The 23,462-nt window shown below is 37.1% G+C and overlaps 1 protein-coding gene across 41 annotated transcripts in view; it reads left to right on the top strand.

Moving 5' to 3' along the window:
- Positions 1-23,462, top strand: part of ABI3BP (ABI family member 3 binding protein) — a 233,795-nt gene that overhangs the window by 92,719 nt on the left and 117,614 nt on the right. For all 41 annotated transcript variants that reach the window (XM_038582661.1, XM_038582660.1, XM_038582640.1 and 38 more), the window contains exons 5-11: positions 5,124-5,305; positions 5,884-5,939; positions 12,957-13,005; positions 14,027-14,098; positions 14,718-14,810; positions 21,458-21,535; positions 23,252-23,326. In XM_038582661.1, coding sequence (XP_038438589.1) covers positions 5,124-5,305; positions 5,884-5,939; positions 12,957-13,005; positions 14,027-14,098; positions 14,718-14,810; positions 21,458-21,535; positions 23,252-23,326 — 605 coding nt within the window. The remainder of the gene's footprint in view (positions 1-5,123; positions 5,306-5,883; positions 5,940-12,956; positions 13,006-14,026; positions 14,099-14,717; positions 14,811-21,457; positions 21,536-23,251; positions 23,327-23,462) is intronic.

Genomic DNA, 23,462 nt, shown 5'->3' with positions numbered 1-23,462 from the left:
CCCTCTGCCCCTCCTCCTGCTTGTGTGTTTGCATGTGTGCATGTGCTCTCTCTCAAATAAATAGAACCTTTTAGAAGAATGTTTGTGTTAAAAGATAGCAGGGATAAAAGGGAATATTCATTTTATCTTTGTTAGAATGAAAAATATTTAAACAGTTTTTCAGCTCAGTAAGTGAGTGAATGGAATAAGGAAAGGGTATAACATTACCTAGATGCTTATGTGTTAGCTGAAGAGTGAACCCTAGAGTCAGAAGGGGGACAGGAGGGAATGATTGGGAAAGACATTTTGAGAAGAATGGAGTGAGGACCGAATTTATACCAGTAGCACAGTCTCCACAAGGCAAGAAACAAGGGAGTATCAAGGAAGTGTCCTTTGATGGGAAGAGAGCAAAAAATGTGCAGAATAGATGTTTACGAAATATAATAGTTGTTAATTACAAGGAAACAAAAATATTGCTGGAAAAACAGCGCAAATGATGGCCAACCACATGCCTCAAGTCAGGCTCGTTTGTGAAAGGACTAAATGTATCTTGACTAAATTTATCTTGTCAAAAATTACCAATTTCTCCTCTTGATAATTCACTGCCAGTTATTCCATAAATTTCATTTATGGGATTTCTACCTTGTGTTCTGCCTCTGTTTTATTGGAATAAAATGTCTAATTTGCAGCTACAGTCATCTTTTGGTTTAGAAAGGACCTCCAAGATTGTCTAGTCCTCCCCCATTCTCTTTTGAGGGAGAGAAGTGATGAATAAGTGGGCAAACACTCCCCTGAAATCAGGCTATTAGTTTGCAGCTGACAAATATCCAAGCCAAGCCACTACCTGCCCACTCCATTACATTTTGAGGGGTTTCTAAAGCTACAATAACCATTATTGTCAATATTCATACTATTAGGGAGATGCAAGCAGAGATAATGTTATTTGAACCAAACACTACCCTCAACAGTTTCTTACCCCATAGGACACAAGATGTTCTTGTTCTTAAGGTCCAAGTTGCTAGAGGCAGGGCTTCCAGAGGTCTGATCTGATGACCTTCACTGACTGCTAGCTATATTTTTAATAGACTTGTTGCATTTGTGTTCAAATTTTTTTTGACTTACTGTTCCTTTTATTCCCTGAGTCTGTAGGAAAGCTAGAGGTACAGTTAGAGAGCTTTGAGGGTCATGATTAACAAGCTTTTACTGAGCCCCACTGTTTGCCTGGTACCGTCATAGCTGAGCTAAAAGAAATAAAGTACATAACCTATATTCTTACTCTCTAGCATGCAACCTTGATGCATGATGATGATGCAAGATAAGGAGCAAAATTAGAGAACAATATAAGACTATGTACAGCAAAGTACTAAGTTGAATATAATCATACTTTCCATTAATAATTACAAACTACAAGAAGTCGGGGCAGGGTGGGGGGTGGAGAGGTTGGCTTCCATGTAATGAAATATGCCAAAATTAATTGAAGATGGAATACACAGTATTTCAAGTGGTGCTATGGGGAATTTCATGGTGATATTTTCCCAAAAGATTTTTGAGCTCAAACTTTGCCATATTTTAATTTATTTTTACATTTTTTTAAATTTAAATTCAATTTGCCTACATATAGTTTAACACTCAGTGCTCATCCCATCTAGGGCCCTCCTCAGTGCCTGTCACCCATCCCCCGCCTCCCACCTCCCCTTCTGCAACCCTTTGTTTCCCAGGGTTAGGAGTCTCTCATGGTTTGTCTCTCTAATTTCCCCCCCCCCCCCCCCCCCCCCCCCCCCCCCCCCCCCCCCCCCCCCCCCCCCCGCTCAGTCAGTTCCCTTCCTTTCCCTTATAACCCCTTTCACTATTTCTTATATTCCATGTATGAGTGAAACCATATGATGATTGTCCTTAATCATCCACAGAGAAGGGTACAATCAACCTTTGATCCTGAATATCCTCAGACAATAATGGGAAGTTTATGACTCTATGTTATGGTAAATATACAATGAAATAATAAACCTTAAGTAATGTTAAAAGGAATTGGGATTGTCCTCTTCCTTTCTGAGTGATTTTCCCTGTTTTTTTTTTTTGTTTTGTTTTGTTTTTTTAAATCTCCTTTTGCCACTCAAGTAGTTTTACTAGAAAGAAAACCCAGGGCAGTACTAAGGGAGTCAGAAAACAGTCATTTGCCTGGCTTGGTCACTGATTGTCAGAACTTAAACATTATCATCTCTTTTTTTCTTCTATAATTCTTCAGAGTTTATTGTATGAATAAACTGAAACACACCTTAAAATCTTAAGCCCTCTGTAGATGTTCTGTGTAGACGTTTATCGTATTTTCCTTCAGTTTGCATGGATTCTATAGGAATGTTGCGTTTGGTAAGTGAAATGTTGTGTGATGACATGCTGAAAAGATCATTGTAATCTTGATTGCTTAGATCAGTGTTTCTAGGTGATGGAATTACTGGCCATTTAGAGTAATTATATTCTAATTTTAGAATGACCCCATGAGCACCCAAGTGTCCGTTCTATTCATTCCACAAATATTTATGGAGTACTTTCTGTGTGCTAGATTTGTACAGCACAATTTATTATCATGAGGCCTCGATCTAGCTTTAAAATCAAGGAAATGTGATTTATTACTTTACAACTAAATAGTCTTGTTGACTCTTAACACTTAGAACTTGCCTATATTATATAATTATCAAGCCACTGTTGACAAGGATAACATCCCTGAAGCAGAAACATCGGCTTGCCTGTACATTTATTTTTCCTGATAAACTTGGTATCAGAGAGGGTATTTAGAATGCTTTGTGATCAATATAAAGAAAATTTGCAGGATGGATTTTTTTTTTTTAACATGTAAGTTTGTAGAACGTTTTTTATACCATTTCATTCCTAGGAAGATGATGTAAAATCGAGCTTATTGGTAACCATGGAATCTGGCCTTTGATCATTGTGTTAGCAGCACTCCTTACTGACACCCTCCCCCAACCACTATGAGATCACATGAGCAATTGAAGAATTGAGAAATGTATCCAAAGTAGAGCTGCTGCATAATCCTGGCAGCCCATCTGGTCTGATTGTAGCTTCTCTGCACTTCTCTGGCATCTTGTAGTATCCAAGGCAGGGAAAAAACAATAAAAATTCCCATGCAGCATACTTGTCAGTAAATGTTTCATAAATTTCTATTGATGTTTCAACCCACAGGACACAGAGGATTAGTATTCTATAATGTTTGTGCCCAGTAGCAGTTAGTATTTTTGGCTGAACAGCCTCCTTCACTCATTCTGTCTTTTGCTCCTTTGAAATTGGGGACTGGAGCCCTGACAGTAGTTTTACTAGAAAGCAGCAAGCTAATGAATGACTTCAAACATTTCAGTAGCTTGTAACTAGTAGGAAAGTGGGCTGAATATACAAATATGTTCAAAATACGACTGTACAGAAAAGCACACAAATTCATCCCCCTTCTCTGTACACCCCCTGCGGACTTCGCCGGCGTGGAACGTGTGCATTTGCACAGGGTCCCCTCCTGAGAAGGGCCCATGCTTGGTTTAGTGCTCTATTGTCTTTGTCTTGAAATTCTTCATCATTTTTGAACAAGGGGTCCCATGTTTTCATCTCGGAATGAGCCTCACAAATTATGAGGCCAGTCCTGACCCCCTTGTTTCCAGAGCTTCTGGGTAATTGTTTTTGTGTATCAACAACTTGTGTCTGACACTGAGAGGCGGCACGTCCATGTAATTTAGCACAAGTATATGTGTGACTCTGTAAGGCTTTAAATAAAAGCCACTAGCCTGAAGCTTAGCCCATTAAAATATGTGAGGGTGGGGAATGGGGATGAGGTACTAAATATTTGAGAGAAAATTTAAAATAGAAGAACCTAAAATAGTACAGTGAACATCTTTCCAACATCATACTGACCAGGTATTTCATTTACTGTTTATTTACAAATAAAAAGCAGGTAAGATTTACCTGTTGGCCTCACCTCTAATCTCATCTTCCTGAACTAAAGCACTAACATAAATTAACATTGGAGTCTATGTTGTCCCTTCACACTGCCAGGAATAATATATGGTAATGCATTTTTTTCTGTGAGCATTTCATTTATGTAAATCATATGAGACTGTATTATCATCTTGAAATTTGCTATTTTCATTCAATGTTTTGTTTGTAGAATTGTTCATATTGGTGCACATAGCTCTAGCTCATTCATTCTTATTACTATATACAGTACTAACGAAACCCCTCATCCTGTCTGCTGCCCCACTTTGTGAGACTATTTAGAGCAGAGTCAAGGGGAGTCTTTGTCTTCTGGTTCTGCCACTGGTTTAAAGTCACTTAGTGGGTGACAATGGGCAAATTGAGCCATCTTTCTGCATCTCTACTTTCACATTGGTAAAATGGGATTAGTAACTTCTACTTAAGATGATTTTATGACAATTGAATGAAGTGATATACATAAAACCTCGCATGTGATAAAAGTGCCAAAAAACAGTGGTGAGGATTATCATTGCTTTACCAAAAATAGAGCTGAATGTTGCAAAGCCCTAAGCATAAACGTAACTGTGATCTTAAATTTGCATTGTTTCACTTTTTTCATTGTACCCTTACCTTGGCTGTGGTCTTGATTCTATTATAATGATAGGAAAATTTTACCCTTAAAATGCAGTCCTCGGTGCATCTTAGAGCTTCAGGTTTCTCTTGTACACAATTGAATGATACTTCCTTAGTGGACATTCTGTGGCAAAAATCCATACAGTTCCAGGCTTCAACCCATCCAGCTGTGAAACTACGATACCACGCACTTAAAATTATATCTTTGCTCTGCTCTATGCATAATTGGAGAAAAATGACCCATCTAGCACTTTCCAACTTGCATTTTGCAAAGCAGCAAATGATAGAACTGAGAGGTCTGAGTTCTATCAGACTGTAACTGCACCGCTGCGTGGTTTCCAACTTGGAATTCGAAATTAAAAACTTATGTGCTCGCTAAGCTATTTTTTTTCATGTTTTCTGTAATTCCTAAAAAATAAAAACAGAAGCCAGCGTGAAATATAGTCTGAAGTAGATGAGAGTCTGTGATATTTTAAAAACCTTGAAATAGCATTCTGAACCTCCCTGTGAATTTAAAGCATCGTACTCTGGTTATTCAACAGATATTATACAATTCGCTATAGAGAAAAAGATAAGGAAAAGAAATGGGTCTTTCAAATCTGTCCAGCCACTGAAACAATTGTGGAAAATCTAAAACCCAACACAGTTTATGAGTTCGGAGTGAAGGACAATGGAGAAGGTGGGATTTGGAGTAAGATTTTCAATCACAAGACTGTTGTTGGCAGTAAGTACCCCAGCGGCTTTGGTGAGCTTTCTGTAATTCTTACCTCCTTCTGCAAAGTACCAAATGTTTAATCTTTTTATTCTTAAGTATGAGATGAGTTAACTCTCACCCTCTGGCATTTAAAAAAAAACATACAAATGTGAACAGAAGTTGAGTATTGGTATTTCAGAATCTTCTATATTAATGAGTGGGTTTTTTAAACGATAAGCTGATGTTTGAGGCCTCTGTTGATAACAGTGGATAACAGTTCTTTGGCCATTGCAGTGTTGTAAATCAGCCTCAGATTGATTTCACTCAGGGCATCAACTGAAGGAAAACAGCAGTAATGGGTACAGGTGTTTGGAGTTGAAAGCCAGGCCAGGAGAAGAGAATGTTAAGATGTTAGGGGGCCCTGGGCTTTCTTCCTGTGATCCCTTCATTGGAATCAGTGGTTGAAATGATAGTAAACAAGTAACATGATTAACATGCCTGAGTTAGAGCAGGAGGTAGAGTTCTTCATAATGAAGATGAAGAATTAATTTAGGAAGACCAAAGAATGAAAATAATGTTATTTCCCCTCCCCCCCCTGTTTTTGTCAGGTAAAAACAAAGTAAACGGGAAGATCCAAAGCACCTATGACCAAATCCACACAGTGGTAGGTACCAGGTTATTCTCAGAGAACTTTTTGGTTTTTTTAAGAGATTGTGTCTGCATTGTGTTTTTGTTGTTTTGTTTTTATAAGGAAATCAGTCTAGTAGGATTAACTGGTTACAGGACTTCGTGTAAAGTACTTAATGCTTTAGGTTTTTGTTTCTTTTTCAGAAAACAGAGGTGGAAGTAGGAGACCAGATTATCTAACAGGTTTAAAGCTCTAAAATACTGATATTCAACATAGTTACTCTACGATTTCCATATTCTAGGTATTTTAAGGTTATGCTTGTTATCTTCTGTGCAGTGGATTGTTTTTTAAAATAACACATTTCCACAGTGAATTTGCACATGCTCTGTTTACACTGGTATTATTCACTTTCATCCTCACTCTTCTTACCTCTATTTTCTCACTTTCTACTTGAAAAGCCAACCTTTTCAAAACCATGAAGCAACTGGCTGGGCTTTCTACTGTGCCTGGCCCCCACCCAGACCCCCCGCTTCTGTCTCACTACAGAAACTCAGTCTCTCGCTCTCTTTCCCTCTGCTTTTCAAAATCTCTCCTCAGGAAGCACCGCACCATTTACGCAATTACCTGTTAAAATGCAAGCCCTTGTTATAACCCTCACAGAGATGTCTGCTTTTAAGTCATATGCCCACTTATGAAGTGAAGGCAGTTATGTCCTGAACAGGTGGAGGAAGCACTGACATTTGGAAAACTTCCTAATGTAGATGATCAAATGTCTTGCTAGAAAGGCTGGGCCACTTTACAATCTTGCCATCAAAGTATCCGAGTTACCTTGCTTTAGTGCCCTGATGATCAACAATTCTCTATTTCCATCAGAGTTTTCAGCTAATATAATAGCGTGAAATGGGTTTTTAAATTTGTTTCTCTGATTTCTAAAATAGTACTTTCTTCACTGGGTTATCAGCCAGTTGTATTTTCCATTTAATGACCTGGAGTTTTAGTGCCTAGTTTATTGGGAGTCTCTTGGGTTTTTTGAATAGTTTAAAGACTATAGATTAAAGAACATCAACTCTGTGATATCATCTAGGAACATTATTCTCACATTTGTTACCAATTTTCTTCATGGGAATTTTTTGAAAAAGGCAAGCCTTAAAATGTGTTTAATCAAATTGTCTTTTCCATTGTCATATTTTCAATTGCATTATATTTTAGAAAGTCCTTCCCTATCCAGAGAGCAGACAAATATTTCCCTATTTTGCTTTTAGTTTTACAAGTGGTTTGATTTTTGTGATAATTAAACTCTATATGAGTTTTACTTTGCTATATTGCAGGTAGTAAGTTTATATATTGATTAGGTTACGTGAGTGGGGTTTTTGGTTTTATTTGTTCCTTTGCAAACAATCTTTTGGCCTTGTACTAAGTATTGAGTTGCGCCATTCCTTATTAAGGTCTCTCTGGCTTTTTCTCTCTTCGATCACAGAGAATAGAGTTGCTCTTTGTTCCTCTTCTAGAACAATCCTCACTCATGTTATGAACGGTTACCTAGGAGGCATATCTTATCTCCCACCCTCTTGGCTGTCTTACTTTGTCTTACATGTGACTTAATGATGTCATTTCTTTCATTCCTTTTTCCAGCAATCGTATCCCAGTAACATCTTGTGGCAAAATATTTCATCTAGTGAGAGTTACTCAGCAAAATTGAGAAGGATGATTGATGTTTACTCCGAAGGAGTTTAATTTCTTTTTCATATCATAAATAGCCATGATGAGAAGGTTCAGGAAGAAACTTCCTGCATCTATGACCCCAAGCCAGACATTTTATCACTTCGAGCTGTGAGGCAGAGTACCCCCAACTCCAGCCAGCTGTGATGAGCTGCGGTTTGAAACTCTTGGTTATTTCCAAAGGAAAACCCAGATTAATTGAACGGCTATTTTAAGATTTCTCCATGAGACTTTCTCCATTGTCACCTTCTGGAAAGCCATCTGTGCTCTTGGGTAGCTCTGGAACACAGAAAAGTTGAAAATGAATCATTTGGGATAGCCTCTGACCATCTTACGTGGCCACTTAGAATTGATCCTGAAAATCGATTTGATATTTTAGAGGTATATTTTATCCAAATAAAGTCAGTATCAATCCGAATATTCGGACATCTCAGAGACTGCTTTCAGAGAGCAATATTTTAAAAGATAGGAAATAAATTTAGAGTTTTAAGCAAAAGATGCATTGAAAAATGTTTTCATTCACCTATATATGTTTACACCTAAAACTTAAAGGCAGCAAAAACTCAGCATCTTCTAAACAGAGATATTTGAAAAGAGAAAAACAATTTGAACTTTCCCCGTTAAAAAAAAAAAAAAATATGTATGTTAAAAATTTGGATGTTAAATAAGCACCTTCCTTAAGCATTCTGGTTACATTATATATGTAATTCATATATCTAAGCATGTGCCCTGCAGGCAAGCCCTGGTGCACTTGTGCCAGGGACATGTATCAGAGGTCTCTTCCGGTTATTTGGTGCCTTTGTTCTACCACTTGTTAAATACTTTGAGATATCACCTCTACCTACCTATGCCTCCAAAAAGATGAGAGAAAAGGTACATAAACAAAACCAATTCTTTCTATATAAATTATATTACTTGAGATCTATGATATTGTGAAAGAAAAAACAAAATTTATCCTTTTCTTGTTTTGTTCTTGTTGAGAATCTAGAAACACTTTTTATGGAGATGAAACCTCACTTTTACTACCAGGTGTTATTATATATTATACACACACACACAACATTACTCAATAATGAACAATGGCTGAAAGGACCGAATTTTAATACATTATGTCTGTATTTAAAAATAAAAAACTTAATCATCTTACTACTTTACTAGCAATCAATTTTTGAAGTACACATTTAATATTTTAAAATATGTTTAGTTATTTAATCCAAATCTCCTTAGAGAAAGTGTTCCGCTAATATATGACCTCTGTTTTCACCCTTCCATTTTTTTTTCCCCATCAGAGATCCACCCATCTTTTTAAAAAGCATGTCTGTTATTGGTGAAAAAAGAAGTGGTGCCAATTTTTAAAGTGTAACAGCTATCAGATGAGTGAGTTGAGTAAGGAGCAATACCATGGGGTTCCCACCCATACCTCAAGATTGTGTACAATGAATATATCAGATATCCCTCTGTTGTTAGTAATGGTTGTCTTAAGCAGAAACTTAAAAAAATGTATATCTAGACCAATAATATTATCAAAAGTATATGTCTGATTCCTCTCTAAATGACCAGAAATATGAAGACTTTTGCAAGCAGGACATTAGATTAAATCAATATGTTTTGTAACTTTCATTAGAACATCCTAAAAATGAATTAAAACCGCAATGTAACAGGCCTAAGTTCTTCTCATGTGGTTTGGCTCTTAAACTATTGAAGTTTGATTTTGAGCAACCCTTGCCACTGCCCAAAAGGACAGCTTTTTTTTTTTTTTTTTTTTTTTTTAAATCTCAGGGCCTGAAAATAAAGTTGAATTTATAGTGAATATTCTGATACCACAAAAATATCAAATAGACAAACCTACAAAAAAGAGCCTGCAAAGGACAGCATTAGCACTACGTGTATTAAAGCTAATTTTCAAAATAATATCAGGAGGAAGTTAGTACAATGCAGAATGAATAGAAAGTCCCTCATCCTATATGATTACTACTGCCATGGATATTTCTGGATAAGCATAGGCTTTTCTTAACCAGGACTAAAATCAGCCCTAATTGGTCATCAGTTCATTGTTGTTTACAACAGCAGCTGCCTCTTCCCATATCTCCCCAAAGAATCTACCCACTGAGACTCAGCCACAACATTAAAATACCACACTTCTTATAGGGCAGGAGGGAAATATGTTTACTTTCTGGTAGTAAACACAAAGAAAACAGTTACTAAATGAAGGGAGGATGAAGGCTGTAGAAGGAAGCAGTGATGAAGGCTTGCAACAGGAATGGGAGTCCACAAACGATCGACAGAAGAGAGAGCCAGCAAGAGCCAAAAGACAGCCAAAGCTGGGACAGCAAGGAAGGGTTACTGGTACCTTTTTTAAAAATACTGTACATAGAACAGTTCAATTAAAATTGAGTTGTAATGGGTTAAATGCTATTAACTTGGAAATTTGATAGTATTTCATTTCTCAATGAATCCCCATAACAGACACTTCCCTACATTTGTATAATAAGACACCAGGGAAAGGATTCACAGTGTCAACTTCTTCCTGGGAATTTAGAGCCTTCAGCATAAACATTTTAGGTAAGAGTATTTTTCCTGATGATCCTAAAAACCCTATTTACAAAGAGGCAGCTACTTGCTCATAAAGCCAATCTTGATGCATCTTTGGATTGCAGATTAAGCAAGAGAGTAATTATAGGTCTTAGAAAGAATTGGATTCTGCAGCTAAATTATTTCCTTGTTTTTGGCAGCACATACTGTACATATAGTCTTGTCATCATCTTAATAGAACATTGGTAGATAATCAAGAGCTCAAAGAGAAGCTTCGTGCTGTTCATGTGGAGAATGGAATATTTTCCATTTGTCCCTGTCAGAAGTTGTTTAAAACAAATGATCAGAGCAAAGGAACTAAAACTTGAAATAATGAAATTCCAAAGCAACTAACACAGCAACACTTAGGTGTTTCTACTAAATTGTAATGTGTATGAAGAGCTCCACATTCTGCAAAATGTGCACTAAATGGCAGGACTCCTAGAGATAGAGAACAAGCCATTCAAAAAATCTTTGGAACTGTAGCAACAGCTCTAACCAAAATGGTTATTAGTACCTGGAAAGACAATGTGGCTCCTCCAGTAAGTAGCTGCCATGTGGCTGGAGGTTGGCAAAGCTGGCATTTAAAATTCTCAAACGATAAAGACTGTGTGTTGGCAACCCTTTCACTAAAGCAGGATAGGTGGAAGTAGTGTAGACATGTGAGGCAGAGCCTTTCTGGAAAATGGTCCTGCAAGTGCTCCTATTTAATTTTCTTATGATAAAGCTGAAAGAAATCCTGCTGACAGGGTGACATCAAAGCTAAGAATTTTTTTCTCTCCCACTGAAAGTTATACTTCTATTTCTACTATTCCCTTCCCATTTCCTGAGAAAAATTGTATATAAATCACACTTCGGTCATTCTCTTGTTTATCAATAGTACGTAAGCTACACAGTACAGGAGCTACATATGTAGTAACTGAACAGACTGTTGATAAAAAATAAGTTTTCTTAATTAAAATGTAATTCACAGTTGTAAGGAATTTGGAAATATAGAAAAGCATAAAAATCATTTTATAAAAATAACCACTGTTAAAAAAACTATGATCTATTTCTGATAATTTGTGTATACATACTTGTTATAAAATTATAGTAATTTTATATAGTGGATATAATTGTGATCTTTGCATTTATTTATATTATGCATATTTTCCACTTTCTTAGATCTCAAAATTTTGAAACCATTTATTTAATAAAAGCTCTGCTTTTGGATGATGTAGTTTCGCATAGTGGTGATAATTTATATATAAGGGTGTTCATCTTGATGAATTCCTTAGTTTAGGATTAGATTAGATTGGGGTACATTGTTATGGGTGTGTTAGTCCATGAGGGCCGCTGTAACAAAATACCACAGACTTGGGTGGCTTAAACAACAAACATTTATTTGTCATGGTTCTGGAGCCTGGGAAGTTTGAGATTAAGGTAAGGTGCTGGTAGGTTTGATGTCTAGTGAGAGCTTGCTCTTGTGTCCTCACAGAGCAGAAAGGTGCAGGGACCTCTCTGGGGTCTCTTTTATAAGAGCACTAATATCATTCAGAGGGTGGACCTCTCATGACCTAATCATTTCTCCAAAGCCCTACCTTGAATACCGTCACGCTTGGGAGTTAAGTTTTAACATCTACATTTTGGGGGAGATATAAGCATTCAGTCTATAGTACAGAGTCTATAAGTACAAACAGTTTTAAAAACCCGATTGGAGAGTAAACTTCTATTTTTTTGTGATTTTTAAACATAAGGACTTTAAGACAAGAAAAATAGCCAACAGTAAGCTTGGCATTGTGGACCTTCTTTATTATGGGCACATTACTCGCTAAAATGGTAGCATGTAACAAGTCTCTGTTGCTTACAGTTGAAACACCAAGGTGGTATTTCATTCAGCACTTCCTGGATTATTCACAGATCTGGTATATAGAGTCTCTTTATCATGTATAATATAATCACGTATAAAACTTAAATCAAGCTTCAAAAAAATCAATGCCATGCTCCCCTCTTTGACTCAGTCTAATTCTTTTGTATATTTTTGCTTCCCTTATTTTGTTCCTATATCTCTCCCTTAGCTGTCTTATCCTTGGCTCACAATGTTGTCCAGGGATGACTCCACTTTAAAGTTAACACTAAACCTGTTCCTTGTTCAAGCCACTCCATGACCTCAAAACTCCTTGTGGGATGTCTGAGGCAATTTGGGAGAGCGGAGAGGGAGTACCCTGGGAACTGCCTTCCTAGTTTGAGGTCCTTTGTGTATAAATATGTGCAGAATGGCTAAGAGTACAGGATTTGGAGGTCGGAATGTCTGGATCTGAGTCCCAGCTCTGCCTTCTTGGACAAAGAGATGCTTGGTCTTGGGAGCTCATGGTGGTCAGATTGTAGTAGTAGCAGCAGCAGCAGCAGCACTTGAGTACACTCAAACAATGGATGTTGATCAGTTTTAAAAGATAATAGATGGCTTAGCATCTTTTGGAGAGAAAATGTAGACAGTATTTTGTTGGGTCACATCTCAAGTGATAGATGAACTAGTAGTCCACATGGTTTAGTTCCTTTCATTATAGTTTCAAGGTAAAGTAAATTAATGGGAGCTCAGCAGAAACTGCTTTCAAGCCTTTGGACATTTATGGGGAAAACCAAATTCAATAAAATAAAGGTAGATATATGCGCTAAAGGTCTTTCCAGAAACTGTAGATAAGACAGGGCTACACTCAGTTTTTTGTGCTAGGTTTTTTTTTTTTTTTTTTAAGTTAACTAAAAGCTAACTCTCCTTTTTTTCAGCCAGCATATGTCCCAAGGAAGCTAATCCCAATAACGGTCATCAAACAAGGTAATTTGTATGAGTCTGCTCTGGATGTATGTTTAGAATCTTTTTAAAAAAATTTTAATTCCGGTATAGTTAACAGTTTAGAACTATTTGTCATATGCTTTTTTACTGAGATGATTAAATATAGTACTGTTCCCCCCCCCAATCTTTCTGATTATTATTTTAAAGCAAAAGTGTAAAGAAATCAATATGGTCTAGCAAATTAGAAGTTAATAGATCATTTTGCATCTTGTACTAATAAGCCAAGTCTTGGCAGTCACATTGGTTGGCAAGTCACTTTGGTAAAAGTAAAACTTTTGATACAAAACAACCATAATAAATAAATTTAAAAGCCAACTGAGTATGTGCGGCTTTGTTCAGGGTTAAGTTAGCATACATGAAGAAAATCATTGATAGAGTATTTGGATTAGTGAAATAAAAACTGATTTAATGGTCCCTTTAGGGAGATTAAAGACCTAGAGTTTTCGAGAATTATAATGTCTTATCTCACTTCAGTATCCCGTTGCTTTTGTTTTGCATTTCAGTTTTTCAAATTATTGAAGTGATTCCATTATTTCCAGAAAGTTTCTTGGTAGAAGAGATTGGATACTTAAAATAATTATTCATTTTAAGAAAACCCAGTGTCTCAAGTGTATTCTCAAAACAGTGTCAGTATTGGAATAATTGAGAGTCTTAGCTTTGAGAATATATATTTTCACTTTTAAAAATTTACTGTATTAATTGCCTCATCTTGTGCTATTTCTTTAATTTGGGAAGGCTGTGGGGAGTGGTAATGGGGAAGGAAATTTTCAGCTCATTTGAGTGGAACACTATGATTCGGAAATAACCTTTTGTTATTTAAAGACATAGGTGTGAAGGTGAGATGTGCCTTCCAGCCCTTTCGTTGGCCATGTACCAGCCCAAAGAGTTACTTTATTAATTTAAAAAGTATATTAGAGCTTCCCCAGTGCAATGGCTTCACATTATTAACTATTTACTCCTTCCTGTCTTTTCCCATCACGTTGTTACTTTTGTATTTCCACAGTGATTCAGAATGTTACTCACAGGGCTTCCACTAAATCCCCAGATAAGACTCCCTTTGGAGGAACGATATTAGGTGAGTGTGAGTGTATCTTGGTATCTATACCTCCAGTAAACAAGTCAGGCTCTTTTTTGATAAGAGAGCACTTATGGAATTTTACACTGTTAGCAGGTCTATTAAATTGATATTGGTTCATTTCCTTTCAGTACTAAGCATTCTGGCTTGTGTCCATGCCAGGCTAGGAGCCAAGAGATGCTACCTGTTTTAGTGTGTGTTAGAGAAACAACTCTAGCCCATGTCTGGGAGAACGATGGCACCCATCCTACTTGCCCCATGGTGTTGCATTTAGGAGGGAATCCTTGGTGTATTGAACTGTTCTTTAAAATATTATTATTAATAATTGTGTTTTGTTCACTTAATATGTTAAACAGCCATTTTATAATTTTCTATTCTAAGGACTAAAAGCCAGAGGATTTTTTAGTTCAGTTCTGAACATTTAAAAAAAAAATCTGTTTAAAGTTTGAGTTAGGTTTAGGTTTAAAAAAAAAATCTGTTTAGGTTTGGGTTAAAATTGATTAAGCCAAATAAGTGCTAAATGTCATAGTTTCTATTATCTGATAGTATCTGATACTGTGAGTTTTATTTTATGTCATAACCCATTTTCTTTCTCTTACCCTATTCTTTTTCCTTGCAGTCCATCTTATTATTCCAGGCCTTAATGAAACCACTGTAAAACTTCCTACATCCATAATGCTTGAAATTTCAGATGCAATCAAGACACAGTTAGGTAAGCAGCAATGTTCCATATTTGAACATTGGGATGACTGAGTATTAGTACTGATAATCCTAGGATACCCAAGGAATCTAGCAAATGAGCTGTTTGGACATCTCAAAGTAAAAAGTAAGGGACAGGCATGTGCACTATTGATGGGAATGAAAATGGTACAGCTCCTATTGAAAACTGAAAACGCTATGACCAATTCTCAAAAAATTAAGCATAGAATTACCATCCAGCAATGGTTCCATTCTACCATCCAGTGGAATGGTCCAGTAATTCTACTTCTGGGTATATAAAGAAAATAGTTGGAAAAGACTTATCAAAGAGGTATTTGGACATCTCTGTTCACACTAGCATTATTCACAATAGCTAAAACATGGAAGCAACTCATGTGTCCATCAACAAATGAATGGATATGCATCTCGATATTTATAGCAGCATTATCTACAATCACCAAGTTATGAAAACAGACCAAATGTCCATCGATTGATGAATGGATAAGATGTGTACACACACACACAGGAATATTACTTGGCCGTAAGAAAAGAATGAAATCTTGCCATTTGCAATAACATGTATGGAGCTACAGAGTATTATGCTAAGTAAACTAAGTCAGAGAAAGACAAATACCATATAATTTCACTCATATGTGGAATTTAAGGGGAAAAAAATGAAAGTGTGGGGAGGAGAGAGAGGCAAACCAAGAAACAGCCTCTTAACTATAAAGAACAAACCAGTGGTTACTAGAGTGGAAGTGGGTGGGGACGTGTTACACGGGTAATAGGCATTAAAGAGGGCATTGTGATGAGCACCAGTTGATATATGGAAGTTTTAAAAATCACTACACTGTACACTGAAACAATATCATACTGTATATTAACTAGAATTTAAGTTAAAACTTTAAAAAAATTAAAAAGAAAGCATAAGGAAAATGTGGGATGTATATATAATGGAAAATCATTCAACCTTAAGAAGGAAGGAAATTCTGATACATGCTACGGGATGGATGAACCTTGAGGACCTTACGCTAAGTGAAATAAGCCAGTCACAAAAAGATAAATAACGTATGATTCCACTTACCTGAGGTACCTAGAGTAGTCAAATTTATAGACCATATAATGGTGGTGGCAAGGGATTGAGGGAGGAGGAGACAGGGGAGTTAGTGTTTAATGATACAGTTACACTTTTATAAAACGGCTTTTGGAGATGGATGGTGGTGATAGTTGCACAACATTATGAATGTATTCAATATTATTGAAGTGTAGACTTAAAAATGGTTAAGATCATATATTTTATGTTATGTATATTTTACCGTGATAAAAAAAATTTAGAAAAAAAACAGCAAGGGGCAGAAGGCTTGGTGTGTTGAAAGTATTTATGTAGATCACATTCTATCGGCAAATAGTTATTATATGTTATATAAAATATATTTAAGGGGATCCCTGGGTGACTCAGCAGTTCAGCGCCTGCCTTTGGCCCAAGGCGTGATCCTGGAGTCCTGGGATCAAGTCCAGCATCAGGCTTCCTGCATGGAGCCTGCTTCTCCCTCTGCCTGTGTCTCTGCCTCTCTCTCTCTCTCTGTGTCTCTCATGAATAAATAAATATATTTTTTAAAAAGTTAACATTTGTCAAATTATCCTAAATACACACGTTTATTTAGGTAACATTTGAAAATAGTCCCATACTCTAAAGGGGCCAGTAGGTATTTTCAATGAGAACTGATGTAGAGGTCAGGAGTGTTAGAATTATTTACTTGAAATTGATACTGCCTCCTACCTCTAGAAAGAACTCGATATAATTTCAGTGTTTTAAACACATACAACTTAACAATTTGGAGGGAAACAAAGCCAGCAAAACCCTTTAGACGGAGCCCAGGGAATTCCTGTCGTGCTCAACTGGGGTAAAGTAGTTGCTCCAGTTGAGTATCAACTCAGTCAGGACTCAGGACCCTGTATATAGACAGCATCTCGAACTTGGAGCAGGAGAAGCCCTGGCAGGCTGGTGAGCACAGACTGCTGGACCCACCCCCGACAATTCCATGGATGGGCGATGGGACCTGAAAATGTGCCTTTCTAGCTAGCACCTAGGACATCCTGAAGCCACTTGCCTAGAGTCCTACTTTGAAACCCCCGCCCCCATAGTCTCTGGAGAAAGTCTTGAGCTGTTGATAAATATGGAAGGAGGTGGCATGATGGGGTAGAGACTGAGCAAAACTAAAAAATGCAGATATTTTCTCTGAATTAGGCACTAGCCAAGAACCTCAATATTTGTGTAAATGACTGTTCACCTTGTGTGGGTGCAGAAAGAGATTCCGGAGGAGCCCCTGTTTGGCAACATTTATTCAACACATAATTATTATTACTCTGTGGCAGGGTTGCAAGCCCTTTAATGCTTTAGAACTTAGGACTGCTGGCCCCTATAGTGGTGAGGACCTGCCCGTATCAGGACACGAGACTTCATTTCTCCTGACCCATTTGCTTGTTTGATGCTAGGCAAGCAGATTGGAACAGTTTCCAAGAAATGGACTCTTTGGTTCTCCTTAGCTGTTTTTTGTTTTTTTTTTTTTTTTTTTTTTTTTTTTTTCCCCTCCTTAGCTGTTAATTTGAGAATTTACTGGAAGGAGGAGGAACAAAACCTTAACTGAGTAGAAGAGCGCTTAGTCAGTAGACTTAACAGTCCTACCAATTTTAGAAAAATTTTCAGAACTTACACATCACCACTTTATTAAGATGTGGAAATACTCGCCAATATTTGTGATTTTGTGCATCCTTACATTTTTATTATGAAATATTCATTCTGAGAATGGAGACGAGTGACCTTAGACATCATTTCTTAAATTTGTACATTGGACTTGGTCACTTCCTTTTGAGCAATAAAACTCTGTGACTAACCTCTGTATCATCTAAATGCTGGGATAAAATGCAGGACCCTTCCAAATTAACTTTCCTTCTGAGCCTGTGTTTGGAATCCAGTGCTCTGTATTCTAGTGCTCACCTGTTCTCTGCCCAGAGCCTATACACCTTGCCCTGTCCCAAGGAAAGTCTTATTTGGAAGGCAGGGGGAGGGGGGGAATGACGACTGGCCAATCTCTTACTGATGTGCTCCCTAAGCCATGCAGCAAAACTGCCAAATGCAGAATTTGTGAAGGAGGTTAAAGGTGAGCAATTTTCCCCAGACCACTACTGTCACTTTTGAACTGGAGGATATTTCCTTCTTTAGTCTCGAGTGACACATCCTAAACTTTGTGGTTTTTGCAAAGTTCTACATGCTGCCATAATACCCATTCAGGCTTTAGAGAACAGGCTTTCTGTTTTCCTTAGAGAATAAAACAGTGGGTTTGTTTTATTTTGTTTTTGCTTTTATTTTTCTGATATGATTCACTAAAGCTTCCGAATTTTTGAGTGTGATTTCGATAAAGAAAAATGGCATATAAACAGTACATCTTTTTTAGCTTGTTTTTCTGTGGAAACACCATCTTAACACACAGCAAATTTCTTATGCATTGGAGAGTTTGATACTATCTTTGGAAATGTCCAGTAAATCCATCAAATGTACCACCTTAACAAACTGTATTTAAAAATTACATTTTAGGGCACCTGGGTGGCTCAGTGATTGAACATCTGCCTTTGGCTCAGGGCATGATTCGGGGTCTGGGATCGAGTCCTGCATTGGGCTCCCTGCAGGGAGCTTGCTTCTCCCTCTGCCTGTGTCTCTCATAAATAAATAAATCTTAAAAAAATTACATTTTAAGTTTACCACCTTCAATGAAAAGAGATACTGTTTAACTAGTTCTTTATACTACCAAAGGAGAAATAAACTTTCCTTCAACACTGCAATTCAGAAAAGTACTGGTTTTTTGAGGGGGGTAAATCCTAAAAACAATATCCTCATTCCAATAGGGTCCATCATGGAACATCAGGAAATTAATAGTGTTTGTTCTAAGAACACATGGTGTGAATAATGAGAGAAATAAACAAGAGAGCTAGTATTACACACACCCCTCCCTGGGGGCATACAAAGGGTTTGCCAAAGCCAAGACTTAGCCTGCCAAAAATGAAAGGAAACAACTGTGTTGAAAAAAGGTACAGGAAAATCAGTGGAAAGGGAATTTCCTGGGTTTTAGGCCATTTTCTGGTGGCATTTTACTCTGCTTTTGGCAAGACTGCAGTTGTACAGAGACAGTGTAGGTGAGAGCTCATGGGTTGAGAAGAGACAGAAAGGTGCTCTTGTGCAAGCACCTTCCCCGTCTACCAATTTCTCTGACATCTGAAATGCCATATTGAGCAATACAGCACGCCTTTAAGAGGAATTAGTGATGTGTAAAGAATACAAATGTCCCTTGGGAAGGTAGTTTACCTTTTTTTTTTTTTTTTTTTTCCTTTTCATTAACAGCCTAATTATAGGTTAATGTGATTGCCAGCCGAGGGCATGTTTTTGATATAAGGAGCTAAAGCAAAGGAATTCCAAGCATTGTTTGAGAGTATAGGATCTATAAGTAAAAATAAATAAATAGTCCTAGTCAGCCAGGGAAACCACTAAGAGTGTAGGATGATACTACACAGGAAGGAGAGGACTAGCAAAGGTGCTTGGAGGGAGAAGAGGACCTGAAAAACTAAAGAGCACTAAAGAAAAACCTTACAATCTCACATTAAAAAAAAAAAAAAAAAAAAAAAACCAACCTCCCCATGGTTCATCTTGAAAATAACAGGACCAGAGTTCATAAAGATCTGTAATCTGAATGTTTTTTCCTCTGCTAACCATCTCCATGCTGTGACAGCAACAGAAAAAAAAAAAAAAAGTTGATTAAATTTAGAAATTTTAAGACTGGAATCTATTATAAATTCTACTGGATCTGCTTTTTTAGTTATTTCAGAGAGTCCCTTCTCTTTGTGTCCTGCTCAATTAATTTGAACAACGGGAGTTAACTTTTCTGTTGTGCAGAAATGCTGTGCAACTTTATGTACTTGTGAACCTAAAACACACACCTGACTACTAGATACAGCAGGCACAGAAGCGCTTGTGACACCTGTGTCTGGCATTTTAAAACACTCCTGAAAATACAGAGCTCTATGGAAAAATCTAGTGTCGACTTCCATAATACAGACTTGAAGACTGATTTGCTTCCATTATCATTGTGAAAGGGACGACTTCATTATTGTCTTCAAGTCCTTCAGAAGTAAATAAAGACTTCATAGCCCATGTTAACCAATAAGCAAATGGTCTTCACAGCAGGGAGGTGAACTACAGAAGGAAGTTAAAAGATTTTCATCCTTAAAGAAATGTGAGAGAATTGATTAGATCAATAGTTCTCAGCAGAGGGCAGCTTTGTCCCCTAAGGGATATGTGGCAGTATCTGGAGACATTTTTGCTCATCAAAATTGTGGAAGTGCTCATGAAATCCAGTGCATAAAGACCAGAAATGCTTCTAAACATTCTGTAGTACGCGGGAAAGCCCTCCAGCCAACAAGAAAGAATTATCCAGCCCAAAATGTTGCTAGTGCCAAAGTTGAGAAACCCAAGAAATCCTGTCTAGTTTAGGACTCTAATCATCATCATCATCATCATCATCATCATCATCCCGTCTGATTATGAACATTTCAAGTTGACATGATTGGGGTATCTTGAGGATGAATGAATTCTTTCCTACTTCTAGACTTTGAAAATATTACAAGTAGGTCATTGATTCAGTGTGCTAAATAGCTGGATAAAAATCATCTTAAGTGCATTCTTAAAATGGGAAATATCAGGGCATCTGGGTGGCTCAGTAGTTGAGTGTTTGCCTTCAGCTCAGGTCATGATGCTAGGGTCCTGGGATTGAGTCCTGCATCAGGTTCCTTGCAGAGAGCCTGTTTCTCCCTCTGCCTGTGTCTCTGCCTCTCTCTCTCTCTCTGCATCTCTCATGAATAAATAAATACAACCTATAAATAAATAAAATGGGAAGTACCTTAATAAGTGGAGATCTCTGGCATAGGAATGTGCTTTCTTTGAAAAAGAACACCTATGTTTTAGAAAAAAGGTTCCTAAATACTGAAGAGGTTAAAAACATGGGGGAAAATTTTTCATTCTTTATGCTGAATTCCCATAGAGACCAAAAGGAAAGATCGGTGTTAACGTGTGGCTCAAATAATAGCTGTTGGTATTTTTTGGCCACAAATATCTTTAAATATCTTAGTTTCCTGTGTGAGTTATTTGCTTTTCTAAAATTTCAGTGTCATAACCTATTGGTTTTTTTTTTTTTTTTACTATATACAATAATGGGGAATCTCTGCATTGTTTTGTTTTTTAAATTAGTGCTCAAATATAAAATTCTAGGGAGTATTTGCAAAATAACCTATGCTTTCCAGAAACTCTTATTTATTAATGAGAATGACTTGAGAGTTGCCCAAGTATTGGATTGTGATTTTTGTTTTCTTCATTCCAATGCCAATTTAAATCTTAAAAGAGTTACCTAGAGTTCATGGGATTTAATTCTGAAGAATCCCGGTGCAAGTGCACAATAAATCTGTGCATCCCACCACTGCCTGCCTCGTGGAAAGAATTAAGAGCAAAATAGACTTCTCGAAATAATCTGTTACTTGATTATGTTTTGAATGAATTATATTTGGACACTGTGTTAGGAAGAAGTGAGGTGAATTGTTTGTTCTCTGACTTTTTAGCTAAGAATGAAACCTTGGCATTACCTGCTGAATCGAAAACACCAGAGGTAGAAAAAATCCCAGCACAGCCCATAACAGGTAAGGATATCCCTATGCTGTTAACTTTGAGAGAAGAAATATTTCTTGAAATGGTAAATGATTGACAAGCTTGTACTTTTTTTAGTGAAGGGCCATTAGGAAATTAATTTTTACCAAAGCACAAACAATAAAAGATTGTAGATCCTTAATTTTTAACATTTGGAAAAATAACTGCTGCAGAAGGAACAATGGGATCATACAACCCAATATGTAATATGGAAGTTATATTTTTCACCGTAACTGAAAGTTGTCACCTCAACATTTTGAGATATTTTTATGGTAAAATCTAAAAGTAGGGTTTACGTGTCCTTGTATATGAAGACATGAGCTCATTTTTCATTTCTTTCACAAGTGATCGGTTTAGCAAAAATGCCATAATCCCTCCTAAATCCACAGCCTGGTAACTAGGAAAGTACCCTAGAATCATTTAGAACATTGCAATTAATAATAGTTTGGTGAAAATCCCTTCAAGAATAAATGTGGGATACATTTTCCCCATAGTTTATCTATCAGCTGTTACTAACATTCAGCATTTTTTCTCTGAATGAACTGCCCAAGTCCAGCCCACTGGGGACACATTTTTGTCTGAACCACAGAGTTTTTGTCAGAGCAATACCACCTCATCCACAACCCAATAAAACAAACATCTGGCAAGAATTTCCCCAATACTGCATTTAGTAAAATCTCTCCAATCTAAAGTGGGTTTTTTAATCCATAAAATTGCCATAAATTGAATGATCAGTGGATAGTTACCTTGCACTAAACTATTGGATTCACAACCGGCCCAGAAAAGATAGATTATAGATTGGCAGGGAAACAAAACAACTTGATTTCAAGAAACCTATTCAAATAGGAATATTTCTGACAGAGTAAGAAGTAAAGGCTCCTACCGGCATGGGAGATGGACCTTTCATCCCCCACCTTCATGGGTGTTGGGACAAAGGTACAAACTATCTAAGATGCTGGCATAATCAATTCAAATAAAATTCCTAAGTAATTTTTCTAATTTCAATATGATTTGTGGTTACCAAGAAAAGCACAGGCATGACCCAGTAGATGACTCCAAGTTCTTTTCTGCCCCAGAGATCCAACCCATTTTTCCCATTTATACTTTCCTCTCTTGGCACGGTATCTGACGGGAGAGTCTACAGATTTCTTAGTTCTCTGCCAAACCTTCTTCAGAATTTCCCTCTTCAGAAACACTTAGGCAAACACCATATCTTATTATTCATTGTTGTGTTTATTTTGTGTCTTGTGGCCGAGCATTTGAGTCCTTACCATAATTATAATCCAAGCTTTGGGGTGTTGACTGCAGTTTGGAAGAGAGAAATCTTTAATGTAATAGTTCTAAATAAGCCTTTTTCTTTTATTTGCCCATTTAATATTTGTCATATGCCTGCTTACTTATACCCCAGACATGGTGCTGAGCCCTGGAGATAATAAGAAGGCAGGCAAGGAAAAAATTATGATGAATAAGTATTTTCACCAAGGTCCATTCACTGTGGTTTTTGGAACACTTGGAAAGTGGACGGAGCTCAGCAAGGCGGGGGTGGACAAAGTGTCAGCTCGAGCCAGGGAGTCCTTCATTAACTTGAAAAAGAATTGGTCATTTGAAGTGTCAGTTATGGATTCGAAAGGGCAACAAAATCACCTTATGATCTTTGGTCACTTCATTATTTTATCTTAATGTGTAAAGTTGTCTTTTTTACCTTCTAGTGACTCCTGAGTCAATGCCAAGAACCACGAAACCCACTGTGTCTAGCGCGTTAGACTTTTCAGAAAAAACACTGGGTAATTCTAAGAATTTTTTTTTTTAAATAACTCCCAACACTCATAGGAAAAAAAAAAAATAACCCCAATGCCTTAGTTCCCTCCTTCCTTTTATCCCCCACCTCACCCCCCATTTACTGGCAGTCATGAGCCATCC

Source organism: Canis lupus, chromosome 33 (assembly GCF_011100685.1).
Source record: "Canis lupus familiaris isolate Mischka breed German Shepherd chromosome 33, alternate assembly UU_Cfam_GSD_1.0, whole genome shotgun sequence".
Classification (NCBI taxonomy): domain Eukaryota; kingdom Metazoa; phylum Chordata; class Mammalia; order Carnivora; family Canidae; genus Canis; species Canis lupus.
The sequence above is the reverse complement of the archived record's forward strand: the minus strand, read 5'-3'. Positions and strand labels throughout refer to the sequence as shown.